The sequence below is a fragment of the Oryctolagus cuniculus genome, chromosome 13 (genome assembly GCF_051225735.1).
Source record: "Oryctolagus cuniculus isolate XC-2025 breed Fujian yellow rabbit chromosome 13, ASM5122573v1, whole genome shotgun sequence".
NCBI lineage: Eukaryota > Metazoa > Chordata > Mammalia > Lagomorpha > Leporidae > Oryctolagus > Oryctolagus cuniculus.
Genome location: NC_142879.1, coordinates 63,504,124 through 63,522,645, shown reverse-complemented (window position 1 = coordinate 63,522,645; position 18,522 = coordinate 63,504,124). Strand labels below are relative to the sequence as shown.

The 18,522-nt window shown below is 37.6% G+C and overlaps 1 protein-coding gene across 28 annotated transcripts in view; it reads right to left on the bottom strand.

Moving 5' to 3' along the window:
- The window catches only part of SDCCAG8 (SHH signaling and ciliogenesis regulator SDCCAG8), a 267,441-nt gene that overhangs the window by 155,728 nt on the left and 93,191 nt on the right, over window positions 1–18,522 (bottom strand). For 27 of the 28 annotated variants that reach the window (XR_007909721.3, XM_051820791.3, XM_008268182.5 and 24 more), the window contains one exon: window positions 18,048–18,164. Coding sequence is in view for 26 of the 28 variants with exons in the window: in XM_051820791.3 (XP_051676751.2) it covers window positions 18,048–18,164 (117 nt within the window). In the remaining 2 variants the exon portion in view is untranslated. Of the gene's footprint in view, window positions 1–18,047; window positions 18,165–18,522 lie in introns of those variants that run through there. The other variant, XR_016219741.1, reaches the window with a different exon arrangement.

The following is an 18,522-nucleotide window of genomic DNA, read 5'->3' as shown; positions in this document are numbered from 1 at the left end:
ATAGCACAACAAAGATTGAAATAGAAGTAATTAGATCTGACATCTAATTTAGGCACTATTATTAGTTATATAAAGTTTATTCTTCAGCTTTGTTATGCATTAATTCACTCATTCATTCAATGGATTGATAAATATTTGTGGCAGGCCTTCTCTGTGCTGAGCTCAGAGATAAAATGAGGAGTAAGATATAGACCTTGAATTCAAGTACTTCACAGTTACTTCTAGCAAATAAAGTTTTTTTTGGGGGGGGGTTCCCTCTTTCCATTCTCATCTGTTGTATTTATACCTTCCAGGTTGACAAGGATTGGTGCCTTTCCCTATTCTTTCCATTTTTTTCAGAAGGGACTCTGCTTCGTAGCCTCCCTCTACTCTCTTCAGACATTTATGATGACATTTTTTTTTCTAAAATAACAACTTCATTCACATAATTCACAAACCATAGAATCACCTATTTCAAGTATACCATTGTGATTTTCAGTGTACTCAGCATTGTACAATCATCATTACAATAGATTTTAGAACATTTTATAATTCCAAAAGAAACCCTGCAGTCACTCCCACTGGTCTGCAACCATCTCAGCCTTAGATAATCAATAATTTTCCTGTCTTCCAAGATTTTCTATTCTGGACATTCCAAAAAATGCAACCATATAATATGTCATCTTTTGTAACTAGCTTCTTCACTTAGTATCTATGTTCTCAGGGTTCATCTGTGCTATGGTATATATCAGTACTTTACTGTCAACTGATCATATAATGTACACATACTCCACATTTTATGTGTCCATTCATAAATTGATAGATAGTAAGGTTGTTGTAAGTAAGGCTATTATTAATGCTACTATAGTACTCATGTGCAAGCTTTTGTGAGGGCCCTTCTTTCATTTCTGTTGGGTATACACCCAGGAGTGGCATTCCTGGGTCATATGATAACTCTGTTTAACGTTTTGAGAAACTACCAAATTGTTTTCAAAAGAGCTGCACTGCAGAATCCTAACAGCCATGTATAAGAGTTCATATTTCTCCATATCTTCACCAACATTTGATATTATCTTTTTCATTATAGCCACACTAGTAGGTGTGAAGTGGTATTTCATTGGTTTTGGTTTGCATTGCCCTGATAGCTAATCATATTGAGCATCTTTTCATGTGCATATTCACCAATTTGAAATCTTTCTTTTTAATGATGTATTTTACATTTTTTGAAAGGCAGAGTGACAAAGAAAGAGGTAGAGACAGAGAGAAAGAGATCTTCCATTCACTGGTTCACTCCCCAAATGACCTCAATAGTCTGGGTCGGGCTAGGGTGAAGCAAGGAGCCAGAAACTCCATCTGGGTCTCCTTCATGTGTGGCACAGTCCAAGTAATTGGGCCATCCTCCATTGCCTTTCCAGGTTCATTAGCAGGGAGCTGGATTGAAAGTAGAGTAGTTGGGACTCAAACCAGCATTCATATGGGATGCCAGCATCACAGGTTGTGACTTAACCTGTTATGCCACAATGCCAAACCCTCTAAATATTCTTTGAAAAAATGTCTATTTATGTCTTTTGTTCATTTAAAAAGTAGTTCTTTATTTGAAAGACCAAATGATAGAGAGAAAAGAAGAGACACACAGAGAGACAGAATTTCTATCTTCTAGTTCATGCAGTCAAATGCCTGTAGTAGCTGGGGCCAGGCCAGGACAAAGCCAGGAGCCAGGAACTCCACTGGAATCCCTCATATGGTTGGCAGAAAGCCAAGTACCTGGGACACCATTTGTTGCCTTCCAACTGCATTATTAGGAAAATAGATCTGCACTAGCCATCAGGGAAATGCAAATCAAAACCACAATGGGGTTTCACCTCACCCTGGTTAGAATGGCTCACATTCAGAATCAACTAACAACAGATGCTGACAAGGATGTGGGGAAAAAGGCACACTAATCCACTGTCGGTGGGAATGCAAACTGGTAAAGCCTCTATGGAAGAAAGTTTGGAGATTCCTCAGAAACCTGAATATAGCCCTACCACATGACCCAGCCATCTGCCTTGGAATTTACCCAAAGGAAATTAAATTGGCAAATAAAAGAACTGTCTTCACTTCAATGTTTATTGCAGCTCAATTCACAATAGCTAAGACCTGGAATCAACCCAAATGCCCATCAACAGAAGACTGGATAAAGAAATTATGGGATATGTACTCTATAGAATACTATACAGCAGTAAAAAAAATGAAATCCAGCCGGTGCCACGGCTCAACAGGCTAATCCTCCGCCTTGCAGCGCCAGCTCACCGGGTTCTAGTCCCAGTCGGGAAACTGGATTCTGTCCTGGTTGCCCCTCTTCCAGGCCAGCTCTCTGCTGTGGCCCGGGAGTGCAGTGGAGGATGGCCCAAGTCCTTGGGTCCTGCACCCGCATGGGAGACCAGGAGAAGCACCTGGCTCCCGGCTTCAGATCAGTGCGGTGCGCCGGCCACAGCACGCCGGCCGCAGCGGCCATTGGAGGGTGAACCAACGGCAAAGGAAGACCTTTCTCTCTCTCTCTCTCTCTCACTATCCACTCTGCTTGTCAAAAAAAAAAAAAAAAAAAAAAAACCTTAAAAAGAAATCCAATCATTTGCAACAAAATGGAGGAATCTGGATGGAGAACATCATGCTGAGTGAAATAAGCCAGTCCCAAAGGGACAAATATCATATGTTCTCTCTGATCGGTGACAACTAACTGAGCACCTAAAAGGAAAACTGTAGAAGTCAAATGGACACTATGAGAAACAATGACTTGATCAGCCCTTGTCCTGACTGTCGAGGAACAACTTATTATTTTATTCCTTTTAGTATTTTTTTGTTCTACTTAATACCATTGGTTGAACTCTTTAATTAACACACAATTATTCTTAGGTGTTTAAATTTAACTGAAAAGTGATCCCTGTTAAATATAAGAGTGGGAATAAGAGAGAGAGGAGATGGACAGTACAGCACATGCTCACTCAGACTTACCCCTAATGGTAGACCTAGAAATGTGCCAGGGGATTCCAATTCAATCCCATCAAGGTGGCATGTACCAATGCCATCTTACTAGTCAAAGTGATCAGTTTAAGTTCATAATTGATCATAATGATAGGATTAAGTGTCAAAGGGATCACATAAACAAGACTAGCGTCTGCTAATACTAACTGATAGAATTAAAAAGGAGAGAACAATCCAACATGGGAAGCAGGATACACAGCAGACTCATAGAATGGCAGATGTCCTAAAAAGCACTCTGGCCTCAGAATTAGCCCTTAAGGTATTCGGATCTGGCTAAAAAGCCCATGAGAGTTTCTCAGGCATGGAAAGCCAAGACACTGTGGCAAAAAAAAAAAAAAAAAAAAAAAAAAAAAATCCTAAATGAAAGATCTCTGTGAGTGAGATCCCAGTGAAAAGAATGGGTCATCAAAGAAGGAGGTACCTTTCTCCGAAGGGAGGAAAGAACTTCCACTTTGACTATGGCCTTGTCTAAATAAGATCGGAGTTGGTGAACTCAAGAGGTTTCCATAGCCTTGGCAGCTCATGACAAGAGCCTCGAGTGATTACTGACGTCATAAATATGAGTGTCAATTGTTAAAGCAATAACAGGAGTCACTGTGCACCTACTCCCCATGATCTCTGTCTTTAATGTGTTGTACTATGCGAAATAATGGTAAAAGTAGTATTCAAGCAGTACTTTCTACTTTGTGTGGGTGCAAACTGTTGAGACCTTTACTTAGTGTATACTAAGTTGATCTTCTGTATATAACAATAATTGAAAATGAATCTTAATGAAGAATGGGATGGGAGAGGGACTAGGAGATGGGATGGTTTGCAGGTGGAAGGGTGGTTATGGGGGAAAAAACTGCTATAATCCAGAAGTTGTACTTTCAAAATTTATATTTATTAAATAAGTATTCTAAAAAAAAAAAATAAGAAAATAAACTAGATCTGAAGCAAGGGCAGGACTGGATCCCATGCACTAAAATATGGGATGCAGAATTCCAAGAAGTGGCTTAACCTGCTGTGCCCCAATACATGCCCGATTATGTCCATTCTCTTATGTTTCTGAGGAATTTATTAATATGTTAGATTTTCAGGATCACAGCAAATGCAAGATAATGACTACAACATAATTCTCATCAGTTGTCATGTTAATGTGATATTAACACAATGAGAACACATTCAATGTAGCTCATAGATACAATTCTACGAATAAAATTATACTTCCATCGCTTCTTGGCCTTTTGGCTAAGATAAAGTGTAAAATTATACTTCCCCTCTCCTCTTCCCCTTCCCTCTCCTTTTCTTTCTTCCTTAAATTCATTTAAAATATCCTAAATACAAGTTCCTTATCAGACATGATTTACAAAACTTTTGTTCTGTGCTTTGTCTTTCACTTTCTTGATGATATCCTTTGAAATTCAAGTGTTTTTTTAAAGATTTATTTATTTATTTGAAAGACAGAGTCACAGAGAGGCAGAGCAGGGGAGGGTGAGAGAAAGAGAGAGAAAGAGAGAAAGAGAGAGAGAGAGAAAGGGGTCTCCCATCCGCTGGTTTACTTTCCACACAGCGCAATGGCCAGAACTGTGCCAATCCGAAGCTAGGTGCTGGAGTTTCTTCTGGGTCTTCCATGCAGGTGCAGGGGCCCAAGGACATGGGCCATCTTCTACTGCTTTCCCAGGCCATAGCAGAGAGCTGGATTGGAAGTGGAGCAGCGGGGACTTGAACCAGCACCCATATGGTATGCCGGCACTGCAGGCAGCAGCTTTACCTGCTATGCCACAGCATAGGCCCCCAAAATGTTTATTTTTGATGATGTCCAATTTATTTAATTTTTCTTTTGTTCCTTGTACTTCTCATGTCATATCTAAGAAACCACTGCCTAGCCCAAAATCATTAGAATTTTTGTCTGTTTTCTTCTAAAAGTTTTATAAGTTTAGTTTTTACATTTAGGTCTTTCACTTATTTTGAGGTTTGTTTTTTTTTCTTTTGCAAATAGTCTGAAGTTGGGACTCTTCATCTTTCTACACAAGGGTATCCAGTTTTCTTAGCACTATTTGTTAAAAAGACTGCTCCTTATTGAATTTTATTAACAGCATTTAAAAGCAATTGACTATAAGTGTGTAGAACTTTCTTAACCCTTCCCCATCATAATAGGCTATTCCCTCCACTAAAAGCTCATCACATTTAACTTTCTCACCAGAGTATAAGAGCACTACATGTATTTTATTCCTCATTGCAACCCCTCTACCTATTTGTGTATGACACATAATAGCTTATGAATAAATATTAGTTAAATGAATGAATAGAATGAGATTACTCTCAGCTCAGCACAGTCTAGTCATCTGAAAAAGGAAGAGGGCAGAGTAAATCATTAAAGTCTTTTTGGCTGTTAGTGCCCATCAGGCCATTGCTCTTCATTATCCGAGGCCCTCCATCCAGTCCTTTATGTTCTGGCCATTGAAATAAGAGAAACTAAAGACAAAAGTTGTTTTCATAAATTGCATTGCTTTGCGGTTAAAAAGTATACTCGTAGTTTAAAAAAATTCAGAATTGTGGTTCCCTTCTGATCCTGATAGATTACCCTGATGAATCTGGGGCCATGTTTATTTCTTCTGAATTATGATTTAATGTGAAGCAGTATAAATAGGGGAAAAAGTTCAATTATTCTCAATGTAAATGTCTTTAGAATAAATTCTTCTAAAATCTTTCTCATTATTGTGGGTGTTGTGCAGAGAGTTAACTGGCATCACATATAGGAATGCTGGTTCAAATTCTGGATCCTCAGCTTATGATCCAGTTTCTAGCAAGTGTACCCTGGGAGGCAGTGGAGGATGGCTCAGGTGCTTGGGCCCCTTCTACCGACATGGAAAACCTGGATGGAATTCCTGGCTCCTGGCTTCAGTCTGGCCAGCCTTGGCTGCAGTGGATGCTTGGGGAATGAACCTATGGGTGGAAGACAGTCTCTCTCTCTCTCTGCCACAGTCAAGTGGATAAAAATAAGCATTTAGAAATCTTTCCCATTTACTCTTCCCACTTTTTTCCTCTTTCCTTTTCTTTTCTTGTTTTTATAGTTAAGAAGACAATTCTTTGGTCCTTCTTGTTCTCTTTGCTGTTGAGGTGAGTCTAAAGTCTGCTAAATTCAGCATTTAGATACTTCAAACTTCAGGCTCTGATTCTAAGAAAAATTATCAAGTAATATTTCTGAGATTATAGATTAGTAAGATATATTAAAAGATACATTTCCATATGCAAATGTTAAAACATAGATATAAACAGATATTTGGTCCACCTATCAGACGGTCTTGGATCCTCCTCTAGATTAAAACATGTCTGGTTCTTGTTCTATAAACTTTTGTATGTGACAAATTACTAAACACATCTGATATTTCTACTATTCTATGACAAATTTAAGTACAGAGATAGGGTGAAAATGACACCTTAAAGTCTCTTCTAATATAAACTAGTATATGACAATCACTTCTTAGTATGAGTGAATTCAGATTTCTATGCAGAAAGTTCTGGCCAAGTCAGAGAATACAACAGAAAAAACAGCACTTGTAATGATGGGACAATCATTCAGATGGAACCATTCTTTCCCTTCTATCTTCTTAAGTTTATTTTTACCTCCCTCTTTTCCTTGGCTGCCATTATGTCTGAAAAGATGAGCAATTCCCTTGTGCTTTAATGGGAACTTTCAGTCATACGATGACTCGTGAAGACAGAGTAATGCCCCTATTTACATGATTTATTAAACAGAGCAAAGGAATGAGGAAAGAAGGAAAGGAAGGAGGGAGGCAGGGAGGAAAAGGGAAGGAGACAAAGAAGGGGGAGACAAAAGGGAGGGAGGGAGGGAGAGAGGAAGGAGAGAGAGAGAGAGCAAGAGCGAGAGAGAGAGAGAGAGGAGGCATCTAAAGTTTAGTTGGTAAGTAGAGACAGTATGAACAAAGAATTTTCCATTCTTCACATAGAAATCCAGAAATTCCCAGGGATGGCAGAAGGCAGACCAGAAAGAAAGACTCTACAGCTTTCTTGTCTTTTCCCTAAATATTGGTGTAACTAATGTACTTAAGTACATATGATAACATCAGAGAGGTTTAAACTGGGGCCAGTGTAGTGGGTTAAGCTGCCATCTGCAGTGCCAGCATCCTGCCAGTTCGAGTCCTGGCTGCACCACTTCCCATTCAGCTCCCTGGTAATGCACCTGGGAAAGCAGCAGAGGATGGCCCAGGTCCTTGGGCCCCTGCACTCACATAGGAGACCCAAAAGAAGCTCCCGGCTCCTGGCTTTGCCTTGGCCCAGCCCTGGCTGTTGCGGCCATTTGGGGAGTGAACCAGTGGTTGGAAGTCTCTCCCCTTGTCTCTCCCTCTCTCTCTGTGATTCTTACTTTGAAACAAATAAGTAAATCTTAGAGAGAGAGAAAGGGTTAAATTAACTTGACCAGCTCTTAAGAACATAACATGAAAATGTAAGCATCTTGTAACATTGGGAACCATGAACAAGTCAGAGTTACATCTAGAATCTCTGAATAGGGCAGTCTGTCTCACACTGGGCTTCTGTGTGTGAGTGCAGAAAACATGTTGGGGATCTGTGTAATCCATCATATAATTATAAAAAATTATTTTCATTTTAATTTTATAAAAACTCAAAACAAAAAAATTATTATGATACTCTAGGTCATTTATGTCTCGAACTGCCACAGTATTTCTTTCATTCTAAGACTGCATTTATAAGGCCACTAAGGGAAAACAGATAGTGAAAGCATGAACAATGCTACATTTCTCAAACAAGAAGCCACTGATAGGGTTCCTATGATCCTGAGTTCACACATGTGAGAAACTGAGCATATCTAATTTCACAAGCTTTTGTAAAAGCCTGCTTCTCCTCCAAAATACTACCTTTGACAATTTTCTCATGCCTAAGACCTTTTCAGTAGAACTGAATTCTTAATTTAGAGATGGATTTTAATACTTATTATAAATTAAATGATATTAGTCTTATAATTAATCCAGCTGTTTAAAAGTCTAGGCATTTTATTATCATATTAATCATAATAAAAAGAATATGATCTAAAATTGTTGATGACAGTAAAAAAATTAATTCTTATCATTTTAACAGATGTATCACTTTTATACAATGAGTGAATAACTGGAAATACAGAATGGCAATTGATACTCCTTGTAATTTTTATGATTGTTATTAAGAGGGATAGAAAACTATTTTCTATGTTTCTAGAAATAAAAAAAATTAGAGTTGGAGAGAACCTTAGCTATCATTTCTCCAAATTTCTCACTTCACTGGGAAAGAAATTGAGGCTCAGAGAGGCTTGCTTAGGAAGTTAGCTGATGACACAAATCAAGCTTAGAGTCAAGTCTTTGGATTCACAGTCCACAGGTGAATTACACCCTGTATACTCTGTGTTTCACCTTATATCATAAAGGTATCTCTTCATAATCAAGATAACTATAAATCCTTTATTTCCAGGCCAGCAATTCTATTTGACTCTAACACTGCTACTAAAATGACATTTTGTTATGTTCCCAGAAGTCTGAGAATCTTAAAAATTTTCTATTACATAGAAAATAATATAAAGAAAATGAAAAACATGCAAATATTTTCAGAACAGAGCACAACTTCAGTGCCTGACTGCTGGGCATGAGGTATGTTATAAACAGTCAATTACACTGGAATTCTGAGAGTTATAAAAGCTCACTTATGATGGGTAATCTATTACAAAAGAGACATGGAATTTATACTAAGGTGGGTTATACAAGAATACCCTGGAATCAAAAGACACATATGTTCTTTGAATGTATTCTCCTTTCTCAGTCCTTCCTTTGCTCAAACTGCCATGATGGACCTTCTAATCAAATGCCTTCATCTCCCATCTAGGCTGGGCAATATCCTACCCATCCTAATTGATGTCCTCTTTCCCTCTTCTAAATCCCTACATCCTTTAGTAGTTTGCTTATGGCCACTATGATCTCTCTGACAGACTTCCATGTATATTTGTTTGCATATTGATTTTTGACTTGTAATTATCCTGCATCTTCCTTATTGACAGAAATTCACTATAGGAAAGCACAGTGCATATAATACATGGTCACTGAATTTAAAAAACTGGAATTAGGGTAAAAGGGTTATAACTTGTAATAGGGTCTGCCCTTTCAAAATAGGACTTAGGAGAGCAGACTTTTACATGCGAGCATACCTGCCTTTGACATTGGAGTATCTGGGTACATTCCCTGGCTCTAGCTGTTGACTCCAGCCTCCTGCTAATGCAGACTCTGGGTGGCTGCAGTGATGGCTCACATATTTGAGTTCCTGCCACTCACATGGGAGACCTAGATTGCATTCTTGGCTGTTGACTCTGGTCCTGGTCCAGCTCCACCATTGTGGGCATCTGGGGAATGAACTAGTGGATGGGGGCATTCTTCCTCCCCCTCCCTTGTCCTTTCTTCCTCTCTCTGGAAGAGACTCCTGGCTCCTGGCTTCAGATTGGCCCAGCTCCTGCCATTGCAGCCATTTGGGGAGTGAACTAGCAGATGGAAGATCTGTCTGTCTCTCCCCCTCTCTCTCTCTAACTCTGCCTTTCAAATAAATAAATAAATCTTAAAAAAAAAAAAAAAGATGAGGAGCAACACAGAAAAACACTTAAGATAATGTTAAGTGAAAAAAATAAAAATTACATCTAGGCTATGTTTGCTACTTGTTAATATTATATATGCATATGGACAAACAGTGGAAGGTCAGAAAATGAAAACAATTTGCTCTGTATTGGGTGATGAGATTATTGGCTTTTGTTATGTGTTTATATTTATACAATAAACATTTAAAAATGTATACAAATGTAGCAATTAGTAACATTCATACTAGATATGGGTACTAATATTCATGGACTGTAAAATAAAGGCATATGTAGCTGTCCTATGACTAAATGCCTTTGGGTTGGCTAGACTGCATGGATACAAAGAATTGTTGCCACCTGGTAGCTCCCAGCACTGCAGACTGAAGTACCTGAGAAGATATTCTGCAAAACTGGCAGGTTGGTCTGGTGAATCTATTTTTAAAGTCACAATACACATGCAAAAAAAATTTAAAGAACCAGAATACATATCAGTCACTACAATTGAAAACACAGCAAAAATTTCATTTATTTAAAGTCACTAAATGCAGACCCTGACAACATACAAATATTCCTTGAGTTCAGTTTATAGTTTTGTATTCCTTTTCAAAAACAATCATTTACTCCTAAATGTTTATCCCATTAGGCATATTATCTCTAAGTGGGCATGTTTTGTTTCCTATTGTGCTCTTGCATCCTAAATAGCTCTATTGTTTCTGCCTATATGTTTGATTTTTTTTAAAATAAATCATTACAGTAAATAACATTATCATCTTTGTTAGAGAATCAAATTAAAGGAAAACTTAAGAGACTCTTTTTGAGCACAGTGTTTCTACAAATGAATTATACACATACTGGCCCTAAAAACAGTTGCCCAAATCACTGTGACGTTTTTAAATGCTAAATACCCCAAGACCTCTAACTTGGTATTAAGTAACCAGATTGATGTGGAACTGTTCCTTTGTGTAAAAAAAAAAAAAAAATCAAATTGACTTTTTTACTGCTAAGTTTGCAACTCGATCAACACAAAGATGATTTAAAGTGAAGAAACTAATTTGGCATATTGTTTTAGAAAAATAGTAAGTTCAGTAATTTAAGACTTTATTAAATGGAGATATTTTAAATTATGTGCATAATACAGTAAATTCTATTTGTCCCCTTTAAGCATCACCAGGACAAGAACAAAAGAGACTGATTTATTAGACATATGCCAGGGAGAAGAATTTTCTCAGAATTCTTGGTTAAGCTGTGATAAGAACACAAATTTATCTAAGTATGCTGAACAATGCTTTAGGGCATACTTAGAGAAGATGCTATAAAAAAAAAAAAAGCTTTATTGCATCACACACATGGAACTCGATTCTCCCTCTCATGGGCTGTAGCCAGCATGAAGTTCACACCACATTAATTTGCACTTGTCGAGATGCTGCAAGTATTCTCAAGGCATGTTCAGATGTGTACCCTGACTCCTTGACTAGAATATAAACTCCCTAAGGGCAGGACCTGGGTCTTCTGGTTATTACCCTCACAGTGTCAGTGTCCAGTGGTATACTGGTCAGAGGAAACCAGGCCCCCTGAACCTACAATTATCTGAGTAAGGAGCAGGGATGGGAACATGAAAAGCATACAGCACGGAAAGAGAGTGTGAAGAACTCTGGAGAGCAACTCTGTCATCACTGGGACAGAGTGATCACACATGCCAAATGGCCCCTCTCCCAGTCATCTTTTAGAGAGCAAAGTGAAACTGCAGGTGGTGGTTGGATAAGTCTCTGCAGCCTAGCTCTTGAGAAGCCGTCCACTATCTTAGTATACTCTCAAAAGCCTTCTGAAGAGACTACATAACTTTAATGACACAAAGCAGAGAATGCAACCGAACAGAGTATAATATTAATCTGTAGGCACTAGGTCTCAAGTAGAAAAGACTGACACCACTGTTACCCATTCTGAACAGATAAAATACTCTATTTCTAGGATGCTTCTAGAATCAAATAGAATAGAGTGCACTTCAAAGATCCATTAGCTGGGTCTTCTGGTAAATCATATTGCTCCTAGTATTTAAAACTAAAATTTCAGGGAAGAAAGTTACATGGTTCCATGACCTGTTGCCAACAATCTATTTCCATTTTCTTACTGTCAAAAAATTCTTATTTTAGGCTATTGTGATTTCCAGTTACTGTAATTAAATCTGTTGTTGAATTAAATTGTTCTTGTTCTTTTCATATTGAAGATCAAGATCAGGTGTTTAACTTTCCTTTTGAAATTACCTGTCAAATTCTTGAAGACAGTGAAGTAATGTTTCAGTCTTCTATCAGTAAAAAGGTAAAAAGGTCTTCAACTTTCTGTAGTGATTTTTATTGCTCTGGCCTTGAACAGAGCTTACTTTCAAGACTTCCATGGCTTCCTCTCATCTTTACACAATGCCATATAAAATAGATGCATTTCTTGGGGACTGGGTGCTTAGCATAGCAGCTAACATACTCCCATCCCACATCAGGGTGCCTGGTGCAATTCCCAGCTCTAGCGCCTGACTCCGGCTTCCTATCAATGAAGACTCTGACAGTAGCTGTGTTCTTGTCACCCATTGGTTACATTCCTGGTTCTTGGCTCCTGGCTCTGGCCCCAGACCAGCCCCAGCTGTTACAGACATTTGGGGAATAAACTAGTGGGTTGGAGCTTTCACTCTCTGACTGCCTTGCTCTCTTTCTACCTCTCAAATAATAAAAGATGCATTTTTTTCCAACAATGTAAGTAAATTTCATTTAGGAAATAATTCCCATGTTGATACAGTACGTGCTTAAAATCGGTTTTAAAGTACTGATTCCTGGCACCGGTGCTGTGGCGTAGCGAGTAAAGCCGGCACTTGTAGTGCTGGCATCCTATATGGGTGCCAGTTCGAGTCCTGGCTGCTCTACTTCCTATCCAGCTCTCTGCTATGGCCTGGGAAAGCAGTAAAAGTTGGCCCAAGTCCTTGGGCACCTGCACCCTCATGGGAGACCCAGAGGAGGCTCCTGTCTCCTCGCTTCCAATTGGCCCAGCTCTGGCCGTTGCGGCCATTTGGGGAGTGAACCAGTGGATGAAAGACTTCTCTCTCTTTCTCTTTGCCTCTCAAACAATAAATAAATCTTTTTAAAAATATAAAATGCTGATTCTTACTGCTGTGGACATGAGCAACTCTTAAATTCTTTTCTGACCTAATTTCTTCAGCTAATTTTTAAAATATATATATTTTTAAATCTAAAGATTTGCCTTGATAATTCCATTAAGGTAATTTTGAATTTCAATATTTCTTACCTAATAGTAGCCACAACTCCAAAGTTATAACTCATACAATACTGCTAAGAAAAGCTTTCTATGTGAGTTTTGTTATCTCTGAAAAGTAAATTTAGTACCAACCTAAAAACAAAACTGAAAATTTAAACCAATACTGTATCCCATCCAAGCCATTATCAAGCCATATGCCACTAATAATAACATGGTAACCAGAGTTACACTCAGAAATACTATTGAATAAGAGACCAGAGATATGGAAAATTCAGTAATCTATAACATATTCTAAAAGCACTAAATTATAATTTAAGATTGATGGGTCTTCAGACCAAAAGTTCTATATTGTAATAGAGCAAAGGAAACTTAAAAATACAGTTGTGTTTCTATATGTAGGGAAGGAGTTAGAAAATCTTTCAATAAATGGTTGGAGTAAGGACTTCAGGCTTTGTGAGACACATGGTCTCTGCTGCAACTCTTCAATTCTGCTGTAGCAGGAAAGCAGCAGTAGTCAATACATAAACAAATTGGTATGGTAGTGTTCTAATAAAACTACAGTTGGCTACTCACTTTTAATGTACATTGGGCATGTATGTTGAATATGCTTACATGTCTGTATATGTGAGTAGGAGTTTATATATGTATGTGTATTAGTGCACCACATCTGTTTGCCTATTCCCAGAGTCAAGGCAGCTTCTCGGGCCTGTAATCAGTATAGTCACACATGCGCTGTTTACAAGGGCCCTGAACTTGTAGTTTTCACTCTCTAGAGTCACTGTCTTGAAATTCTTAATGATTCTATCTTGTAATTCTGTTTTGTAAGTATGGTCAGGGCAAAGGAACCTCCTTGGCTCACTGCAGCCCTGAGATAGGTCTCAGAAACAAGTCTCCTTCAGCTTCTTCTTTCCTGCCCTTGTCTTGCTGCTGCTGCCGCCATCCACCCAGGATGAGACCAGGTCATGTCTGGGTGGAGGCATGTGTTCTGCGACTGTCTTTTGCTCATGGCAAGAGCTGAATGTGACTTTAGGAAGGGATGGTGTCAGTGTGCACATCTGTGGTATTTTAGGGAAGACATGGAGGTGACTGTTCCTGCCCCAGGCTGGTAGCACCACAGCACACTCAATGGACTCCAGGCAGAGCTCCTTGCCCACCCCTGATCTAGGAAGCAGGTATGCACCAGCGTGCAGGATGCAATCTCCTGGAGAATGCCTATATGACCTCCTTGAGATGAAGGAGAGTGACTTCTTTCCCTTCCTGTGGGGCACAGTGTGTAGGCTCAGTGATTGGAGTAAGAGACAACCCAGCAGGATGGGCTACAAATGCACACCCAGTCATGACTGTAATCCCCCATGAGCAGTCCTGTATAAGAAGCAGCTTGGCATTAACGAGCCAATTAAAAAGCACATGACCAGTAAAAGGAGAGAGAGAGAGAGAGAAAAGAAAGAAAGGCTGAGGGAAAAAAGAAAAATTTGCTAACTTTAACACACACCCTGTATTTACTTTGCTCTGGGCCCTTATGAAAGCTTATGAGATATAAAAAATCATCTGATGAGATTCATCTGCCCAAATGGAAGCTGGCAAAGAAAGTTCCACTATGCACCACTCATTTAAGAACAGCCAACCCTTGTAATGCAAGGGGTTCCTGCAGTACCCCAAAATTTTAAATAGAAAGCTCTGGAGTTAATTACGTACTTTGGTTTCAGATTCATATGATGATCAGGAATGTTGCATGGTAGTTATTTCCCTCAAAGAGTGTACTTGTTTAGAATGATCATAGGGTATTTTATGAATATAAAACACAATAAAAACGATTATATGTGAAATTTAATAAATACCAAAGTTGAAACTTTACTAATATTTACTTTATTTCCTATTAAAGAGGGTAATATTGCAGCACTTTAACATAAAAATGTAATTGTCTTCCTGAATTGAATAAACCAACTGCAAATCAAGCACATATTTGAATACAGCCTGGCATTATTTGATATTAAATAATTATTGCTAATATTATTTGGGGTAACAATGACATGGTAGTTATGTAAAAATATTCTTCAGAGATGCATATGGGTATTTATGAGTAAACATAAAAAAAGTAAAGAAAAAGATAACAAAGAAAATGAAGCAGGAAACAAGGAAGACAAAGAAAGAACTGAGAAAAAAATGTGAGATGGGCTAGGCAAAATGAAGACTGCAGGCACTGGAAATGTGGGGGTGCATTATCATATTCCCTTTGGCCTCATGTATGTTTTTAAATTCCCATGATGGAGTGAGTTATGTGTGTACCTGTTGGCCACAAAAATTCTCTCAAAAAAATCTAGGCACCTATTTCTCTTTCTTTCCCATACTAACTGTCTTTTTTTTTTTTTTTTTTCAAGCAATAAGCATCCTCTGAGGCTGACAGGCATCCTCTAAACTGAAGAGATACAAAGGAGTTCATGGGAAGGATAATCTGCCTATCGGGTCCTGACACAATACAAAAAAGAAAAGAAGAAAGTGGGTGGAAGAGTCTGCCATTGTTATTCTCCTAACCTTTCCTTCTAATTATGCCAGAGTCAAGGCTCAGGTCACAAGGAAAATTATTTTGGTGGTCAACCATTTGCCCTATTTTGTATACATCAAAAAAGCTCTTGTTATCACCACATTCCAATCCCACAGTTTCCCACCTACTTAAAAAGTATATTGAGTGGTTAGATGAAAATATGAATAAAATGACTAGATTATGAAGAATACCTTGTTTGCAAACCTAGAGATAGTCTTTCTGTTATGCTGAATTGTATGATATATATCACCTTAAAATTAAATATGCTTTATGTTATGGTAATATTTCAGATAAATGCTCAACATAGCAAGCTTTTAAAAGTTAAATGTAAATTTTTCTCATGAGTGCAGATGGTGGCCAAGCAATGTAGCTCTTTGGTCTTACAGACAGAAGGTCAGGTCATGGCTGAAAGACCAAAGAACAATTGCTGCTTTGCTACTTCAAATCATCCATGGAATGAGACACCACTTCTTTCTTTTCTGAAACTGCCTGTTCAATACAAAATAGTTATAAAGAGTACCTATAAGATTTCCTCACATTCTGCCCAAGGGGGGGGGGGGGAATGGTAACAAGCACATAACAGCACAAACATCTCATAACTGTTCAGAGGTTTTATTCCTAACGCAAAGACCTGCTAAAAAGGCACATCTCTATCAAATGACTTATCACTAAAAGTCACTCTGAAGATTGCTAATATTTCACTGGTATCAGGATTTGTTTATAAACAAAAACTCCTCCTTTTGAAATCCTGCAACTTGAGCTTCCACACCATCACTAGTTAACTAAAATGAGATACACTGCAAAAAGAAAAATATTATAAATACTTCTAAACAGTTTATTCATTTATAAGCTATATATAAACTCTTCTTATTACTATAGTGTCTTTATCTTCTAGAACATTCTAAGGTAATTTTAATAATTCAGAAACTCTTCCCTGCTATATTTTCTCATTCTAAAATATGCTGGCAGAATGTTATAATACAATATTATATAATAATCCTAGTGAGCATGCCAATATGGTACCTTTAAAAAATTATAATATGCCAGGAAAAAAAGTTCTCTATGTGTTTGACTTAGTCCGAGGCCTTCAGCTCCTGATAGAAAGGATTTTCCATTCCACTATCAGGTACGCCCCCAACTGGATGAAATAAAATAGTTTCATAATTTGTACATGCTAATAATGAAAAATCCATTGAAAATTTAAAACTCATGACACTTTGAATATACTGATATAAAAGCAGAATTTTATTCTGCTTGTCTAGTTTTTAAAATAGTATTAACAATTTTAATTGTGACTTAAAAACTTTGTAGTGAACTTCATTATCACTTTCAATTCTAAGTACTTTTTCCCAGTTGTCCTTGCATCAGTTGTCATGAGGAGTTGATTAGATTGAAAGGGAAAATTTGTTGGAAGATGCAATAAAAAATCTTGAAATATCAGGAAAAAATGTACTTGGAGCTACCCATTTCCACACTGTATTTGTTTCTTTAAAATATTGACACTGGGGCCGGTGCTGGGGCGTTGCAGGTTAATGCCCTGGCCTGAAGCACTGGCATCCTATATAGGCACTGGTTTGAGACCTGGCTGCTCCACTTCTGATCCAGCTCTCTGCTGTGGCCTGGGAAAGCAGTAGAGGATGGCCCAAGTCCTTGGGCCCCTGCAGCCATGTGGGAGACCCAGAAGAAGTTTATGGCTCCTGGCTTCAGATCAGCAGGACTCTGGCTGTTGCAGCCAACTGGGGAGTGAACCATCGGATGGAAGACCTCTCTCTCTCTCTCTCTCTCTCTGCCTCTCCTCTCTCTCTCTGTGTAACTCTGACTTTCAAATAAATAAATAAATCTTTTAAATATTGACACCAAGAATTCAGCTTTATTATTTTAATTGAATAAATTAAACAACTATTCATTAAATATAAAGAATATAAGTTTTCATGTCCTGTACTACTATGTCTGTATTACAGTATAAAAACAGAAAATCAAAGTCAGTCTACTAGAATTGTCTCTTTAAAAACTTTATCCAAATTGTCAATTAAAATTAGAGTCAATTAAAATTATATCTCAATAAAGATATAACATAAAACATCTGTTCAAACTAACATTGAAGTAAGCAGCATTTTCTTCTCTAACATTTCTAGTTTCACTGTATTTAGGCTTCGTGAGCAAAAGTATTCATGGTTATCTTAGTTAAAACTGGTTTCACTCTGCCAACAATCAATTTGATTGACATATTTACATATCAACTCATCTCATCTTACAAATTTTTAACTTTTTCATTTAAAATTGGATTCAAGTTGGCATCTTTCAAGAACTTCATGTACGTATATTTTAGGTTCAAACTGTGCATTAGAACATTTTTTTTAACTTTTGTAAGTAATAGATACACATATCCAAATGTATATTTATGACCTGTCAGATTGGAATTTCATATGCACACAGTTGTACTCTCACCATTTCATATTGAAAGGTGATAATTTTAGGCAACTATAAATGAAATTCTTTTAATAGGATAACTGGGTCATTGCATTATTTATAAATAATATAATAGAAATGCATAATTTAGGAATTAAAGTACATCAACATTAGAAAGAACATGAGATTTTCAACTGCTGCAGATATACTTGTGCCATCTCTTACCTGATCTTTAATTTCAAGATCCATTTTAACTTTTGCTTTGTACTTTATGTGTTCCTTTTCTGCCTCATCCCTCTCCATTTTGGTTTTATTCATCTGAAAGCGCATTTCTCCACACACCTGTTGGATTGTAAAAACTAGATCAATCGCTGCTGGAATTTATCAGGCAATGCCTGCAAGTAAATCCTATGGTGCCCTCTAGAGGTCATATACATAAATGCAAAATAACTTTCCTAAGAATGGCATTTTTTAAATGTCAATATAGTTTATTAGAGTTGGAGGCACTATCAAGGATTACTGAATCTAACAATTCTAAATTACAGATACAGAGATGTATAACCAAGAAATTTAGGTAATATGCCCAGGATTACTTTATGTTATTGAATTGAACCTTATCTAAAATGGAATATCATCAACTAAAATGTACTATCATCCAAATCTTAATTAGGTAAAATTAGCAATTAAAAATATTAATCTA